Below are 13,700 nucleotides of genomic sequence, written 5' to 3'. Positions count from 1 at the left end.
GACACTCACAAATAGATTAGCAGAGGGACAGAAACAGACAGATTAATCTGAAATAAGCCAGTTCAGGAGGGTGTGCACGTTAATTTGCGCGTGAGTCCGTCTGTTTGTGGGTCTGCAGCCACTGTGAGGGTGAGTCTGGGTGTGTGTCCTTGCTCTGTCTGGGATTATCAAAGGCAACTAAAAGGCCACAGAGCAGAGTTTTGTGATAATGAGCCAGACACAAAGGGTTGGACCAGAATCTCTGCTACACAGCTGTAATACTGGCTGTGTGTGTTTCTGTGAGTGAGAGAGAGTACACACGTTATACAAATAGAAAGTAACAGAGCAAAAGTCAGTGCTTTGAGAGTTTTGAAAAAATAATGAGGCAACCCCGACAATGCAGTAATGGCAGTTTTCCATTCCCGGATATTTTGTCTTCAGTTCTGGATAGTATGTCGTCCATCTTCATAACATGAACAGATAAAACTGTGACACATTTTATTGTCCGACAACATTGGAGATAAGGTTGAAAGCAAAACTTGTAAAAGGGATTTTTACTGTTAGGAAAACTGACGTCCACTTCAGATAAGACAAATACATAAAGCCATCGTAAATGTAAAAGTGGGTCATAACATTCTTTTGCAGTAAACATTTAAAATGTGATAAATCAATAGAAGATATGAAGGGACTGAGAAAGCTCAACTGACAGAGCAACTGATTATTAGTTGCATGGTGAATTTGTGTTGTGTTATTGTTAAAATCAAGACTTTAAACTCTTCTCAGCTCTATGCACACATTGGTATCGGAACGATTCCTGAAAATGGACACATGCAGAAATTAAAAGAGCAGCAACACCTTGGTTCTGCAGAATGTGTTTTAATTCTTCTTCTGAAGATATACACATACAATCGAGATGTTTCTCCCTTGTGAGGGAGCCAGGCCGAGTCGTTCAGTTCATGCTTCTGATGAGTTTCCCTTTAATAGTGGATTCATTACAAACGTACGTCTCATCTCTTCACATGGTATAATGTCCCCTTTCTACTCCAGCTACTGATAGACTGCCTCACAAAGCCTGTCATTATCCAGCCCGGTGTTTGCCAAGTGAATGTAATTATCGTCACCGAGCGCCATTGTGTGAACTTCTCTGCTTCACGTAAAGAGCCTCTTATAGTCCTTAGAGTCGTAACTTGAAATAACAGATCTTTTCTCTTTTTGTCCCCAGTGACGCATGTGAAGCGTCTTCAGGTGTCTTGAAAGGCGCTTTACAAATTATAATTATTTATCATTATTAGGTCCTGGGATCAAATCATTACCTTGAAGCTTTAAGACTGCATATAGAGTTTTTCCTCTTGAGAAGGAGAAACACACCCTTATATAAGCTTTCATTTCTTTATTTGATTTGAAAAGACAAGACAGGAAGTGCACATGCAACAAAAGTCCTTGACCAGAATCAAATCATGGAAGCTGTGGTTATGTGGCACATCTTTGAATATTTCTTGTTTGCGAGTAATTTTAAATTCTTCCTCTCGTGGTGTTTTGAGAGGCTCTAAAATTCTTTGCCTTCCACTCGGAGCCAATTGAAATGAAGCTCGTAATCAGATGAGAAGACTCAGTTATCATTGATCTGTGATGGAAGAGATTTGCACTTTAATAAATTCCGTTTTAAGTTCACATCTAACAAATCTCACACTAGAGCTTTGATTAAGGGATTTTGTAGATTCTTGAAGGTTTTCTGCACTTCAGACTGCAAGTAGCATTCCTCAGTCCCACTTTCTATTTCCTGACCCGTGATCCTGCACATATGGAACATGACATAACTCCTGAACTCATTATTGTGACCCACATTGCTGATAGCGAAGGATTTCTAATCTCTAATATGAGTCTGAATATAAGTTTAATGGAACTGCGCCCACATGGCCTGTGCTTCATATAGTGCAGGGACATATGAGTTCATTTAAATGGGCGGGAGCAATTATGCACTACAGGATTATGTCTCTATTTTTAACCACAATGTACCTAGACATTTCGAGTATTTAGACACTGGGGTGTGATTAGTTCTATGTAATTCTACCTGCATATATCATTCTCCTGCTTTCCAACTAAGAGTAAGACATGTTTAATTTAATCACACTCCCAGAATACACGTGCTGTTGTTGGGAACAATTAGTTCATCATGTTTTTATCGGTTTGATCTTCAAGATAAATGTTTGATTATGATCAGGCTCCGCTTCTGTCGGCTGAATAATTCATACAGACGACTCCGACTCCATCAAATGGAGAAAGTCACATTTCTCCTCTGATGATTTAAGTTAAAGGAGTATTTTCTGGTTCCAGGGATGGATCTACATCAGCCTTGTGTTCAGGAAAGTTTTGCAGACACCTCAACAATCTTAAAACCAATAAACCAAACCCTATATGTCCTTCAGGTGATCTTAATCCTGAAAGAAAACCCAGTGTTCTAACAAACTTTCCTCTCCCAGGTAATATAACTTTACACAGTCCTCAATGCCTCATTGTCTCTGTGGAGCCTCTGTGTAATGGTGTTAAAGAGGCTTAGGCTCACAAGCTGAGCACATTATTTCCCTTTAGGTTTTACTGTTCTCCGATGACGCTGAAACGTGCTGATATTTATTGTTCTCCGGCACAGTGTGGGAGAGCAGAAGCTTGTTCTCCAAATAAACCCACGTTGGTGATGGTTTTCTGAGACAACAGACAGTTTGTCTGTATTTCAGCTGGAAGGGCGTCCGGTCTTGTTATTGAGGATCGTTCTCCAGACCTCAGAGGAGTGGGAAGCAGAACAGATAGGAAAACAATTCAAAGATTCAAAGAATACAGTGAAATACTGGAGCTCTGCTGCACTCACACGACTTTTGACATGTTTAATTTTCTATTAATAGAAGGTTGTGGCCACTGGAACTTCTTCATCTTCTGAATCTAAAGGTCATTTCTCATGGAAACTCTTTGGAGGATTGTGTGTGTGTGTGTGTGTGTGTGTGTAATTAGTCGTATGTTGCTATAATTACAATCCTGTCTTCAGAGGTTGCTCCTCCAATCAGCAGCCATGACGTCCGCACTCAAGCATTGTTCTGAAGCCTGTGTTGCTGATTACCAATGGACAAAAGAGCAGATATTCATGTCCATCTGTGATTTTAAAATACTCCTGTAGATGCAGATCTACTTGACTCGTCTCCTCTTCCCCAACTGTTACCTCACTTTCCCTGTCTCATCCTCTCTTTCTCCCTCTGCCTGTCGTTCAGCGATGTTCCCACGATGAAAGCATTGAACACTATACGATGTGTGTTCAGTTCAGTCTCCAGCAGCAGGTTTGAGTGATTGTAAAGTGCTCTGCTGCATGTACACTCCATTATGTCACTAGAAGGAGTCGACTGCGGCGGCTTGACACGTCGTCCTCTCTCCCTTCAGTGAGTGTGAGTGTAGAGAAGTGAGTGTGAGTGTCCGTGTGTCCAAGTCTGACCTCTTCCCTCTTCCCTCTTTCTCAGGTTGTGCGAAGTCGGGAGGCGTGCGCTTCTCAGAGGTCCCCCCCGCCGCCGGAGCCCCGTCTCATGTCCACTTCGACGAAAAGCTGCATGACTCCGTTGTCATGGTGACGCCAGAGGACGACGGCAACTTCATGGTCAAGGTGGGTTTGACCTTGCATCAGCCTCACACTTGACAGCCAATGAATGAGACCTGTTTTCTTGCTTTTCCCTCTAAAAACTAAGTGGATAGATGTTACAGACACGGTAACTTCTTTTTGTTTTGAAGTGTATTTCTGGTCAGCCGAGAGGTTGATGTGGTTGTAGAAGTTTGATGATGAAGGAAAGGAACGCGGACCCAGTACTTACAAGTATAATAATGTTTATTACACAGAGGTTTCACAGGTCAGGACGAGCTCTAGAACTCGGAGAAATCACCCAGGCCAAATGGTGAGGTCTGACAGGCCATGGTCAAACACACATTATATAGAGAGGTTAGTTCCGCCCATGGCTTCGGGTAACATGTCATCTCACCTAAGGCCTCCTAATAAGGAAGTGTTTTGTACATGAAGATGAAAATACAATGGTCAAGGACCTTCCCTCTACAGCCATCTATTAGCTGGTCAGAGGTCATTCCCTAGGTCAAAGGTCCTTCCAAAGAAGGAAAGACCTGCTTGAATAAACAGCTGAAAGACTCTCTGAGAATGTCTGAGAGTCACCAAAATAGACATCATAAATATCAGCCTGTCATTATATTTAAACACATGCTAAAATCTTTTACTCTAGTGAATACACGACAGTTTCTGTCGACCTTTCCTCACTTTTATCTTACTTTTTTAAGTTTCAAGCGAAAACTCCAGAGATCCTAATAATAATGTGGCAAAGTGCCTGAAATTTCTTCCTTGATTTATAACGTCAGTAATCGTTTGTGTGCCGGCGGTGTGTTACACCATGTGACACAGGTAAACACATTACCACTGACTTGTAACTGGTCATAGTTACAGTCTTTGTAAGTGGTGGGTATAACATTAGAAGGTAACAGTCTCCTCCTGAGCCTCGGTTTTTATCTGCGAAACATCCAGGAGGAGATTAAAGTCTTTTCTCATCACTGTTAATCTCCTCTGTCGGCTATAAAGGCCCAAAACAATGATATCAGACTTCTCATCTGTCGGCTGTGAAACCCCAGAGGTGCTCAGCTCAGGAGCTGCAGGTGCCAAAGTCTCCATAACCTCATAAACTGTAGAAATCAGAGCCTGTGGAAAAACTCTCTCTGATTATCCTTTTTCTTTGGGGAGGGGCCATGTCCCACCCACTAACATGGAGGAGGTGGAAAACCTCGAGAGCACTGATCTAAAAGTTTGAGAGGATTCTATGCACCAGGCAGAGGAGCCACTTCATGATTTATCTAACAGACCTTGGATTTGTTTCTGTCCAAGTGTAGTGCACAGAAAATAAAGTGCATCCGCAGCAGCTCACATATTCGGAGCCAATTCTGAAAAGATGTCTTACCTGACGATAAAGTGCGTCCTAGAATCTTTTATATCAATATTACACAAGGACTCATGTTGTTTCCCTTTCACTGTCGCTGAATAAACTGAACCTGCTCACTTTAGCTTGTCAATTTAACGAAGGACTCTCGTTCCTTTCTATATTTTATTTATCAGGCCGGCATGTTTTAAAGGTACATTTATTTGGTATATATGGTGTATTTAGAATACATATATGTGACTCAGCAAACTGTTTTCAGGAACAGAAATTAGTTTAGCAGTTAAATCTTTGCCAGGAGAAGAACTTCATGTGCTGACGCCAAATAAAGACCTTTAGGGGCCTTTCAGTTTCCAGTCGACCTTTTCCTCCTCCGCAGTTTCTCCATCGCACCAGAATCCCAAAGGGAATTTCTGAACACGCTCGGTGTAACGAAGCCTCTCCAAGTGTTGAAACTTATTCGCAGCCAAATCAATTTGCCGACAAGCTGCACGTGCACGTGTGGATGGACGGAAAAGTTGGCCGCGACCTTCACAGTTACAGATCGGCCCGTTTTAATTTTGTGTGCGTGTGTGTTTCTCAAAGCTCTTTAAGTGTACTTGAGAGTGGGCACGGGCTACTGCCAGCCCGGCGTCGTGGCTTATCATGGAGCTGAGGGGGGGGTGGTGTTGCTATAGAAACGGCCGGGTGGAGGGGCAGCAGACCAAAGATGAGGTGGGAGTGCGTGGGACGGAAGCCGCATGCTCACAGCAGCTGTATGAATAGCAGTTTTCAGGGAGGTTGTGAGACTTTGACAAACAGACGTGGGTCCTGCAACCGATAATGGTTTGTCTTTGTGCTCCTTCTGGTTCGTGATGGCAGGACATGGAAATGAGCAGCTGTCAGAACTCGGAGATCCACCGCAGACGTGTTGCCTACAGAGGCCACACGTTTCTTAAAATGATCATTACTGCGAGTGACGCAGAACAGGCCGTTCTTATGAGTTTTCACAGCCACGCTGCAGAACCGTATCAGGTTTACATGCACTCGATTATCAGATTACTCCGAGTAACCAGATTACATGAGGTTGGCTGCAGGAAACTCTGGTCTACAGTAAGAAAAGGGAGACGTGAAAAGGCTACTCTGGGGTTTTAATTGTAGTTAAAAGCAGCAGTATATATATATTTTGAAAGCAGGGCTTGCAGTGACAATCCATAGAGCGATACTGTTGTTCCAGTCGGTCCTAGAGAGCATCCTGGGATAAGGAATTACAAGACGACAAGAGAGAAACTGAGAAGAGAGAAAGAACGAAAGAATACAAGGACATTCAGAGCCTGTACGAACAGGCAGTCACAGAAAAAGCAACAAAACATAACTCAACATCCTCTCCTCTTTGAACATGCACTGAATGAACCTCCTCTGGGAACTGATATGACACACAACTTCATAAAATGTCTGGTAGTTCCCTTCGACTTGACTGGAGAGTTACACCATTGCTTCGGATGAACTGGGTGTGTCGCTCTCTGACAGTTTCGCAGACTCATAAACAGGAATCACTTCAAACTCTGCTTATTAAATGACATGTTTCATATCAGTTGTCACTTTTTGTTTCCTATTAAATCACATTTCGGGGGCTGTTCACAGCGTGTGGACGAGTGTGGTACTGCGCTCACAGAATGGTTATTGGTTTTTCTCTGCAGCGGCTCCCTCACTATTCCCTCTCTCTTCTCTCTCTAGCTGGAGGGGCTTGAGGCTTATCTCTCCTCGCCTGCACTTCCCCACTGTCTCCTCCTCCTCCTGTCCCTCGCTGCCTCTCTCTTTTCATCCAGTCTCCTCTGTGAGGCTTCCCTCGCTCCTCTCTGTGATGTGAATCCTCTCATGAATTTTTCTGTTTGTTAAATCCAAGGCAGATTCGTCCTCACACCTCTTCCTCTCTGTTGCGGCTTCTCTCCCATGTCTCACTCTTCTTTATAGGTACAGGGAATTGCATGTTTTGTGCGAAGTGCAGTAAATACAGCGTGATTACATCACTCATGCATTCGTCAATTTGAAGATGGACAGTGAATATATACAGCCTCTTTGTGGTTTTCAGAATTTGATGTGATGTTTAAAGTGGCTCACGAATACACAAGTCCGAACTTTCCCACTTCCTGGAGAGTCTCCCCTGCAGCCTGATGTAGAAGGTGTTGCCATGAATCAGATTAAAATCTAGAATTGCCGACAAACCTTTTCACGTGGGATTAGTATTACAGAAAGATTTTGCTGAAGTCGAGTGTAACCCCAAAAAGTAATTCAGGTTTTATTTCCCCTCAGGCTAAAAAATTGGCGATCTGGTTGAAGCGAGGGGATTAAAACCACCAGAGAAATAAGTAATGATTTCAATTAGACGATTCCTTCAAGGAAACCTCAGCGCAGCAGCGTTGTGTTTATGAGAGTTACTTATCCATGAATCATTCATCCTGTATTGATTGAGCTGTATTGGACTAATAGAGTTCGATCTGAGGCCAAGCTTTTAACTGTATGAATCCCTCTCTCGCCATTACTTCTTTATGGGCCCACCCCTCTCTCCCCATGGCCCTATTAGTCCATTTATAGAAAGGAGAAAGCAGCATTATCTTTCCTAAAAGTTTCTAAGTCTGTACTTGCATTTAAATCTCCTTCCCCCTCACTGTAGGTCGGCTTCCTGAAGACGCAGCATCGATATGAAATAGTGTTCAACCTGCCCGATGTCCCAGCTCTGGGGAAGGAGGTGTGTCCAGCGCCTGTGCCCAGTCCGCACCTCCGCATCACTGACATCACACCTGCACCAGAAGGTAAGATCACAAGAGGAACGTGGAAAACAAAGCCTTGTCTCCATAATTTTATTATGTAAAACTGCAAAATACCTTATATTCCCAAGGCAAATATAATATGCAAATGTAAAAACCAGTTCAGCATGTGATTCTTGTTGTGGGAGTTGGATCTGAGTGGACGTGCGTCTCAGCAGCAGAGATACAGGCTGCACCAGATGGTCCGAGGAAGACCGCATCAGACAGTTCACTCAAAGTGCTGGCTCAGCAATCCGTCTCTGAGGAATCATTCAAACTGACTCTCGTGTGTTTTCCTTGTTTGCACCTGTGAAGGCTAAGAAACCTCAGACTTGAATGTGTGTGAGTCTCCGATTCTGTTTTTTCTTCCCAATATCGATTATGAAAGAAGGGATGATTGTGACCGTTGTTGTTTTGGCCTGGTTCAGGTTAAAGTCTTTGAAAAACAAATACAACATTGAACTCGTCAACTTTGTCAGTTATCTCTTCAGCTTCCAAAGTTTGCCGCTGCAGTTTGTCCTTTTCCCCTTTTCGTTGGGAAACATCTTGTGCTCTTTTGTGTCATAGTTTGCAAAACTGCAGTCTTGTGTGTGTCAGCTGATATTAAAAGTGGCAGCTGCAGGTCTATGTTTGTCTACGTGTGTGTTCAATGTCAGCTGTATTTATTCATGATTCATCAGACATTTTATTCTTTCAGCCTGCAGGTGGCCTCTCGAGTCTGATCCTTGATCAAGTCATTGTCACACACACGCACACAGAGAGACAAAGAATACTTGTTCCTGTGTGTTGACCTAAACTTGCCCATACAAGAGTGAGGTAACCTAATCCATCTGTTTCCTCTGTGTGATTCCTCTTTGTGTTCTCCAGGAGGTCTGAAGGTGACGTGCGAGTACATGGCCCAGCAGGAGGGGGTTCTGTGTGAGGAGGTGCTGCTGCTGAGCGAGACCAACGAGGACGTGTGTGTCAGAGTCAAGGTTCAGGCCAGAGTCATGGGTGAGGCCACGTTTCGCAATAAAAGTGAACATGATCTCATTTTTGTTCAGGAATATTGCACCACGGTCGAGGCTAAAGACTTGCATAACATTACTTTTATGTTTTTTATACTGTAGCCATATATATGTCATTTATAAGTGAAGTCTGAGTGTCTACCTGGTGGTTAACGACAGTATAGTTCATAAATCTAAATCCTGCCTCCTCCATTTTAGTGGCTGGGACATGCACCAACTTAAAAGTCAATGTACACGTTAAATTATATTTCTCAAAGATGGTTTCTGTCACTTTGGGCAGTTCTGATCATTTCATATCTGGAATATTTTTAGCCTCATTCCTGGAAAAAAAACAGTCGAAAAACCCAAAGATACTTGATTCACTACCACATGAATCCAAGAAAAAAAACTAAACTTCACAAATCAGAAACCTAAATATATGAGTCATTAATCGATTTAACAAAATAGCAATGAGTTTAATTGACTACAAGTCATCTCTGCCTGTTATAGTTTCAAAGGACAAACTGACAGACCTGAATTTACCTTCAACAGAGCACTGGTGCCCCCTGCTGGTGAGCCTGCGTTTAGCCTCAGATTCACAAGTTATTCATCAACAACCACTAAAGACTTTTACATTTTATTCAGACACAGTTTTTTAATAATGAAAACAGACAAATTGTTACATCATTGCTTTAGAGCTGTTAAAAGGTTTTTCAGTGGATGGAAATATAAAGATGCAACATTAACAAACGAAGTGTAGCTCTGTTGTTCTGGGGTCTGTTATCATAAAGCTCTAATCAGAGCCTCTAATTAATTTACATCTTCTCCACTTGAATCGGTGTCAGTGCGACTCCTTTAGCTGCTGGGTTCTTGTGTCAGCAGATGGAGAATCACGGGGCGTTTCCATTTGGTCATGTGTGTGTTTCTATAGGTTTGCATGTGTGTCTGTGTTTGTTTGAGCACGACTGGCATTGTGTGGTTTATTTCTACTCTCAGAGCAGAGCTTGAACATCTGTCCAGATGTCTGTGTGTAATTGAGGCCTCGGCGGCAGCCAGATCAAAGGATTAAGATTTCCCTCGGCTCCGATGATTCACTGCTGAACCGTTACCCTCAGAGATCTGATCACTGTGTGTTAAACCATCTGCTCTGAATACACAATGTTTAACGGGTTTCAATATAAAAGACGTTTCCTGCAGTTATTGGTCGTAATTGTTGTAATATTTAAAAGCTCAATCAAAATTTGATTCATTTTAACCTCCACGGTTTAAGTTTATTAATATCTTTGGGACTATTTTATTGGAATTAAATATTTATATTATATATATATTAAACTTTAAACAATAGAAAGCGACAATTGGCCAAAGCGTTATTAATACGCTTGTATTTTTTGCAGGTGCAACGCTTGTCTTAATTGTTGTGATATATTCAAAAGTAACATTTTAACCTTCAACATTTAAGTTTATTAATGACTTTGGAACTGTTTATTGGAATTAAATATGTATAAGTTGTATATTTATTACATTTTAAACAATAGAGAGCAGTTATTGGTGAAAACGGTAATAATATGTGTTTTTATATATTTATGGAAGAAAAGATAAAAGGAAGTTGCATTGGCCGGGAATCGAACCCGGGCCTCCCGCGTGGCAGGCGAGAATTCTACCACTGAACCACCAATGCTTGATGTTCGAAAGTAGAGGCATATACCATAAAGTAGATCTAGTGATTTTGAAATGTGGTCTCTCAGGGGGGCTCGGAGTTTCCTTCTCGGTTATAAAGGGGGTTGATGTCGTCGTGTCCTTAGATGTCTGTGGCTCTTCCCTCAGATCGTCACCACGGGACCCCCATGCTGCTGGAGGGGGTGCGCTGCATCGGGGTGGAGCTGGAGTACGACTCCGAGCAAAGCGACTGGCAGGGATTCGACTGAACCCCCACTTCCTGCTCCCTTTTCCCACCGGAAGTACACAAACACACACTAAACACACACACACAACCACCTGTCGTCATAGGAAGATACACATCTACACACACACACACACACACACACACACACATACATCATCCGGACGTCACAGGAAGTGGACGTCATGTGACCTGACAGCATTTAGATGCAAAGACATTCCTCTGCTTCCTCCTCATCACCGACAGCAGCAGGACAGACGTGTTGTCTCTTCTTCTTTCTGCAACTCCTCCAACTCTGTCCATCCTGTCCCTCCGTGCTGTTAGTCTGTTGATCCGCTAGGGGGCAGCAGAGCTCTGTAAATCAGTGCGGCTTCAGCTTCCCTGTCTCGCTGCGTCTCGTTTCCTGATGTGAAGAAATTAATCCCTCATGAATTATGGTTTATAAATTTTAAAATATTTAGAACGACCCGAAAAGAAGAACATCTGCACATACAAGGGAAATAGAGATGAGCTGAGAGGAAGTGCTGGGACCTGTAATGTCTCAGCTTCACCACGAGGGGGCACTGCAGGCGAATTTGCATTTATAGTAAAATCCAACTGTGCAATTCATAATAGGAATAATAATAATAGCTAGAATTCACATGATGAAAGACATGTCTGAAGTTTTAATGGACATTATCTCAACATGCCCTGAAAACCTCTGCTTAGATATTAAATTTTGTTTTAGTCCCAAACACTGGATGTGAAGATTTGCCCCTGCAAAAAATATAAAGCAAGAAAAATAAAGCGTCTATAGTTCTTATTGAGCTCTAAAAGTATTTTTCTTGTTTCGGAGAGTTTGTCGAAACAAAAATCTGATGTTTAAAAACACCATCGTGCTCGTAGGAACACAATTAAGATCAGCAAGTTTTATTTTGAATATCCTGATACACGTTTGAAAGTATTAATGTATTAACCCAAAGTTTTGGTGGATTTTTCTTCCCTGTGAGAAAGCAGCTGGTCCAATCAACATTTTGTTTAACTTCATGAAGCCTTCCGAAAAACACACACAAACACACACACACAAAAACACAAACACACACACAGACACGACATAAGTGCCTCTCGCGCCTCCGTCCTGTTCCCTCACTCGAGCCTGATGTTGTTTAACCATCTCTCTGCTCGTCTCACACACACACACACACACACACACACACACACACACACACACACACACACACACACACACACACACACACACACACACACACACACACACACACACACACACACACACACACACACACACACACACACACACACACACACACACACACACACACACACACACACACACACACACACACACACACACACACATGCAGCTGTTTGGAGCAGGTGTATAGAGAAAGAACGTGGGACAGAAAAGTGTTTCAGTTTATTTGTTGTGTTTCCTGCTTGGAACCCGTCCACCAGGTTCCTTCAGTAACGTAACGTCCTGTCACCTTGGCTCAGTTTACATCTGTGAGCAAGTGCCATGATCTGCTTCCACTGACATCTTCCTCCTCCTCCTCCTCTTCCTCATGTTTCATCCCTTCTCTTTCCTCTGCTCCTCTCCCACCGAATGCATTCAGCCTTAAAGCAAATGACTGTGTGTGGTTCCTCTCCGTGTTGGACTGTGAGCTGCTGGTGTCGTACAGAGTTCACAGGTTTATTAGATGTTTGCTTGCGTGTGTAAAGGTCAGAACCCGGTCTGTTCCCTCTCGGTGTGAAACTGAAGTGCTCTGTAGCTAACGTTGAATTCACGTGTCGATATCTGCTCCCTGTGCGAGTGATTGATGTGTTTTGATTTGAAAAAATGATGAATAAAAATGTGTCTGTCTTTTGAGTTGTGTTGCTTCTTGTGAGCTCCGGCGAGTTCGGTGCAGGAACACCAGGGGGCAGTCTACACCATGACACACTGTGCAACCTGTTCCTTCTCCTCATGGCTCCTCTGGTACATTAAATGTTTCTTCATTAGATGTTCAGAGGCCTAAGAAGTAAAGGATGCAACATGTGGGAGGACTGTTGGAAGAGACATTTTTAATAATCCAATAAGTTGGTTTGAGACTCAAACAGACTTTTATTGCTATTTCACACTAATATCGTCAGTATAATTATCATTATTATGGATTTGTACCTTTTCGATGTTTCTTTTTAGTCTTTATTCGTCAGAAATCCATCAATCACAAAAAGATTCAATCATAAAACATCAGAAACCACAATTTAAAGTTTCTGTTGCACATATTCTTTATTCTTTGGTTTATGTTTTTGCGATGATGAATAAAGTGTGAATTCATTTGCTGCTCTTTGCTTTTCAGAGATTCATTTGCAGTCAAAGCACATCGCATCCTTTCCCCCCCCCCTTAAAAATCAACTTACTTTCAGATTAACCCTCAAATATCCAAAGGGAGATGCGGCGAGAAGCATTTTTATTATGCTGCTGAAGTCTCTCATCAGCTTTTGTAAATATAAATGTATTTCACATTTTCTGTTTCTTTCAGGAAAACCACGTCTGAAAGGTATGAAATTGTATATGTAAATATTTGATTCAGAGACGGATAAACATAAAAAACACTTATATTTCAAAAGCAGTTATTAGAAATCAGAAGTCGTCAAAGGTTCAAACTTATTTCACGAGGAGTAATTCAACTTCAATGAAATCCTGCAGGTTTTGTCAGAATAAATGACAGAGACTTTACAGCCTCATGAATGATAAATAAGTGGAAATTGATGAAGTGCAGCAACAGCAACTTTTACACAAATTACCTTTAACTTTCCATTTCACTGTCACTCCAGTTTAAGGCCTTAAATAAGGAAGATGAAGATGAGGATGAAGAGGAGGACACAGCAGCAGGAGTCTCAGGAGAGGACAGACTAACCACTGTCTGTGTGTGCATGTATTGATATTAAAGTAATATAAGTTTTACAGAAGATTTAGCATCCATTGTATTTTTAAATCCAGTGTCTAAAGATAATTATGGATGTTTATATAGATAAAGTTAATTTTATTATCATGTAAAGAAACAGTTTGTCATGTTGCTGCATTTCCTCAAAATGGTTTAATCAA

The 13,700-nt window shown here is 42.0% G+C and overlaps 1 protein-coding gene and 1 non-coding gene across 4 annotated transcripts in view; one reads left to right on the top strand and one right to left on the bottom strand.

The window, feature by feature from the left end:
* Window positions 1–11,673, top strand: part of adissp (adipose secreted signaling protein) — a 57,086-nt gene extending 45,413 nt beyond the window's left edge. For all 3 annotated transcript variants that reach the window (XM_061066574.1, XM_061066575.1, XM_061066573.1), the window contains exons 3-6: window positions 3,480–3,619; window positions 7,594–7,732; window positions 8,594–8,719; window positions 10,537–11,673. In XM_061066574.1, the coding sequence (XP_060922557.1) occupies window positions 3,480–3,619; window positions 7,594–7,732; window positions 8,594–8,719; window positions 10,537–10,637 (506 nt within the window). In that variant the 3' untranslated portion in view covers window positions 10,638–11,673. The remainder of the gene's footprint in view (window positions 1–3,479; window positions 3,620–7,593; window positions 7,733–8,593; window positions 8,720–10,536) is intronic.
* On the bottom strand, window positions 10,320–10,390 carry trnag-gcc (transfer RNA glycine (anticodon GCC)). The gene has a single exon. It is a non-coding gene; the product is annotated as a tRNA-Gly (tRNA).
* Window positions 11,674–13,700: the final 2,027 nt, after the last annotated feature.

The sequence above is a fragment of the Limanda limanda genome, chromosome 22 (genome assembly GCF_963576545.1).
Source record: "Limanda limanda chromosome 22, fLimLim1.1, whole genome shotgun sequence".
Lineage (NCBI taxonomy): Eukaryota > Metazoa > Chordata > Actinopteri > Pleuronectiformes > Pleuronectidae > Limanda > Limanda limanda.
This window is presented reverse-complemented; position numbering and strand designations above follow the sequence as displayed.